The sequence below is a fragment of the Apaloderma vittatum genome, unplaced genomic scaffold, assembly GCF_000703405.1.
Source record: "Apaloderma vittatum isolate BGI_N311 unplaced genomic scaffold, ASM70340v1 scaffold18893, whole genome shotgun sequence".
Lineage (NCBI taxonomy): Eukaryota > Metazoa > Chordata > Aves > Trogoniformes > Trogonidae > Apaloderma > Apaloderma vittatum.
The window spans coordinates 1-3,961 of NW_009710014.1; the positions used below are offsets into that span (position 1 = coordinate 1).

A 3,961-nucleotide genomic window follows, 5' to 3' on the forward strand; every position below is an offset into this window, starting at 1 on the left:
ATATGTAGTTTTTCCACTGATTAATTTAATAATAATATTTTTTAAAGCCACTTTAAACTGTGTATGTTCAAGTCAGAATTGCCAGACACCGAGTTAAATGTAAGTCAGTATTTTGAGTCATACTAGATCCATTTGAAAATTCCGAGACTGGAAATTCATCTGTGCAAAAATGCCTTTACAGTGGATAAAAAGGATGGAATAGTATAGTAAGGCCTAAAGAATGGGATCTCCTCTGTATAAGAACTAAAACAGATGAATGAAAGGGTTTTCTTTAAAGGAATTTCTTGCAAGCATAATGTATCCTTTGTGCAGAGTCTTGTGCTTGCACCTCTGAAGGACAGTGTAGACACACTCTTATTCTGTGAGATTAGTGTAGTGTAGGAGCTGAGAAATTTTTTTTTTGTAATGTATTTTTTCCATTCAGTAGTGTTAGGTTGTACTAAGCTTACTGAATTCATAGACTATTTTTTTCCTTAAAAGCGTGTTTCTTACACTTTTCAAGAAGTGTGTAGCTGAAAGCTGAGGGGGAGGACTAGCAGTGACCAAAATAGGAAGAAACTTCTCCATCGTGTTTTTACTTTGACAACTGGGACAACCATTTCCAGAAGCATCTTGACTGTATTTTAGAAACAATTCTTTAATAAGTGATAGTTTCATCCGTATACAAATTCAACAGATGCAAAGCCTATAGAAATGCCAAAGATTGTTCTCTCTTTATATGTGATTGTGTAAGTGCATCGTCATCAGATTCCTCACTTGTGAGGTATGAAAGTTATTCTTCCAGTGATAAACAAGCATTTTTAGATCTGAGCCCTGGTAGTTGAATGTGGAAACAGATAGCAATACCACACTTACTAGAGACCTAAAATGATGAAATGAACAATTACTCTTTCTGTGTGGTGAGTACTGTGACAGCCCAAGCCACAAAACGCTTCTTTTCCTAGGGTGTTGCGTTCAACTGACCAAGATCGCTTCCAGGTCATGTTTTGCTATTTTGAGGATAAAGCAATTCAAAAAGACAAATCTGGTAAGATTACCTGGGTAGGTTACCTTGCAACTTGAGACACCATGCATGCAAAACTAAACCAGACAACTATATAACAGAATTAATCACATTCATGAGATTGCTGTTGCTTTATTCATGCCAAGAGTGCTGGTTTTGTTTTGAAACAGCTTGGTTCAGTGTTGGCTGAGTAAACATAAACACTTTCAATTGTTAAACGTGGTTTATAAAGCAAACGTAATTCTGATAATTGGACTGTCCCTTCTCTCAATTCCTCAGGCATGATGCAGTGTGTGATAGCTGTTGCTGATAAGGTGTTTGAAGCTTTCCTGACAATGATGGCTGATAAAGTAGGTTTCATGGAAACTAAAATTTTAAATTTGTCTAAGTGTTCTCCTATCAATTTATGAAGGTGCGTTTGACTTTCTTCCTTAAGAGCTTTATACTTCTCTTTTGGCATGCTTTGTAGCCTAAAACTAAGGAGAACGAGGAAGAACTGGAGAGACATGCTCAGTTCTTGCTGGTGAATTTTAACCACATTCACAAGAGGATCAGGAGAGTTGCAGACAAATATTTATCTGGTCTGGTAGACAAGTGAGTACAGATTTAATTTTCCTATTCTCTTTTCACATTGACTGCTTAGTGATTACTTAATGCAGCTGGCACGACAGTCAGGCGAATTTCTTGGCTGGTACTTTTCCTGAAACACCTCCCTGAAAATAACATTCCGTAGTCTTTTTAACCTGGGCTCTGAAACCCCTTCTGAAAACGTCTGTGTCGTCTTAATATTCCCTTGGTCAGAGTGAAGCAAAGTGCCCATGGAGTAAATGCAATCTCAGCTTAGCTCTGCTCAGCTTGCTCTTGCAGGGCTTTCGACTGCCCTGAGCGGGACTGTTGTGAGCCATGGCAAGCCCGTGGGACTTGTGTGGAGTGTGAGCTTAGCCTGGGATGGATGTAGCTAGCTCCACTTCCTGATAAAACAATTTCCTTCCTCTGCTCTTCATGATTATTTGGGTTTTGAATCTTGTCTTGCTCTAGATTTCCTCACTTGCTGTGGAGTGGAACTGTCCTGAAGACTATGCTGGATATCTTGCAGACACTGTCATTGTCTCTTAGTGCAGTAAGTTGCTTTTTTAGTCATGCTCTTAGGGAAATAAAGTGTATGTTTCCATATTTCTTTTTATTTTGTTTAACTGATTTTTTTCTTGCTTGTTTTGCATTTCTTTAATAATTGAGTTCTTACTTTGTTTTTTCTTCGGTCACTAAGACTGATAAAAATCTTAATATTACTTTCTGTGAAATAGAATTTGTACCCTTGTTTCATAGGTAGTAGAACTGGTGCTAGAAAGTTGTTGTCAAATGTGGGTGATTCAGAAAGTCAAAGGTAGCATCAAGAGTAAAACGCAGGATTACCAGTTAGGGGCTGTAACTGTTAAGCTGTCTCAGTTGAAGTAATAATTTGGTGATATGTTTTTGTTCTTTTTATGCATTTTTTTTGTCATATTTTTTCCAGACTATGTATGTGTATTCCTTGGGTTTGTTATATATTTGCAATTTTTTATAGATGGAAATGCTTTATACAGTTTTATTTTTGTACTAAATGTTGAGGAGAGGACTTTGGATTTTCAAAATTATTTGTACTGAAAACCACACTGGAATAAAAAGTGTTTCTTAAAGCTATTCAGATTGACTTTGAGAGCAAATACTAGCAAAGAGGTTTGGTAAATCAGACTTACTGTTTGAGATGTGCTACCTGTAGCATTCAAGTTAAGTGATGGTGAATTTTATCTTACTGAAAATTGGTAATTGTTTCTGCTAGGACATTCACAAGGACCAACCATACTATGACATTCCTGACGCTCCCTATAGAATAACTGTCCCTGACACACATGAAGCCAGAGAGGTAGGTGGTCCTATAATAATGTCTGATTTTTGTATGCCAAGGAGATTAATTAGAGCTACTCTGAATGGTCCTTTTCAAAAAAATACTGCACTAGGTACAATGTAACACTTACTATTTGTGTTTTTCTGCATCTAACTGTTTTACTTGACTTGAAGGCTGACAGGTATTTGCTTGCCAAGGGTACATTTAACTGTTACAGAAAGCTTTAGCTGTATCATGTTATTGTAACCTGTCTTACTCTCTACCTGGTTACACCATTGGAACCAGTGTCTCTTACTAAATGTCCTGAATTTTACTGATCATATTTCTGCTCTCTAATTCTAGAGTATAGTCAAGGATTTTGCTGCACGCTGTGGGATGATTCTGCAAGAAGCAATGAAATGGGCTCCCTCAGTTACAAAATCTCATCTACAGGTAACGAGCCTGCTTCTGTGAGAGAGTTTGATCTTCGCAGAGCTTCAAAACAAGAAATTATGTAATATTTTTGATTTTGCAGGCTATCTGAGCATCATTTTAATTTTATTGCTTGCTCTAAGATTTGCTTTATTGCATTGGCACAGAATAAATAGAATTTTTGATTTGATATGACTTTTGATATATGTCTTGAAAATAACAGTTTTGTGAACAGTTGATCATCCTGGATTTGCTTCAGAAGTCAGAATTTCATATAACAGTGTCTAGCTAAGTTTGTTTAATTTGGTGCATTAGCTGTAAATATCAGCTGAACTGAAACGTATGATTAGGATGCAAAACTTGTTTCTTTTTTCTCTCTTGGGAGGATGTGTTCTTCTGCCTGTGTTCCTTTTTTTAAAATATGGAGGAAAACTGCTAATACCATGAGAACGCTGTAAACTGCAGACTTGAATTTGAGCATGGATGTGGGAAATGCTCTTGTGTGGCAGAGTTGAGTAGAAAGCTGTCATGAGACCACAAGCAAAGGCTGCGAAAGACTGTAGTGCTAGTAACAGAATTTTTGGGGAAGTTCAAGATCTTGAATGCTGCAACTCCACCTGAAGCTTATATTTATTTCCCGAACAGAAACCTCGGGGATTCGT

General features: G+C 37.1%; 1 protein-coding gene across 1 annotated transcript in view; it reads left to right on the plus strand.

Moving 5' to 3' along the window:
- Positions 1-1,295: 1,295 nt before the first annotated feature.
- Positions 1,296-3,961, plus strand: part of LOC104272220 (phosphatidylinositol 4-kinase alpha) — a 24,663-nt gene continuing 21,997 nt past the window's right edge. The window contains exons 1-5 of the mRNA XM_009867160.1: positions 1,296-1,353; positions 1,473-1,597; positions 2,042-2,123; positions 2,823-2,906; positions 3,231-3,320. Of these exons, the coding sequence (XP_009865462.1) occupies positions 1,339-1,353; positions 1,473-1,597; positions 2,042-2,123; positions 2,823-2,906; positions 3,231-3,320 (396 nt within the window). The 5' untranslated portion in view covers positions 1,296-1,338. The remainder of the gene's footprint in view (positions 1,354-1,472; positions 1,598-2,041; positions 2,124-2,822; positions 2,907-3,230; positions 3,321-3,961) is intronic.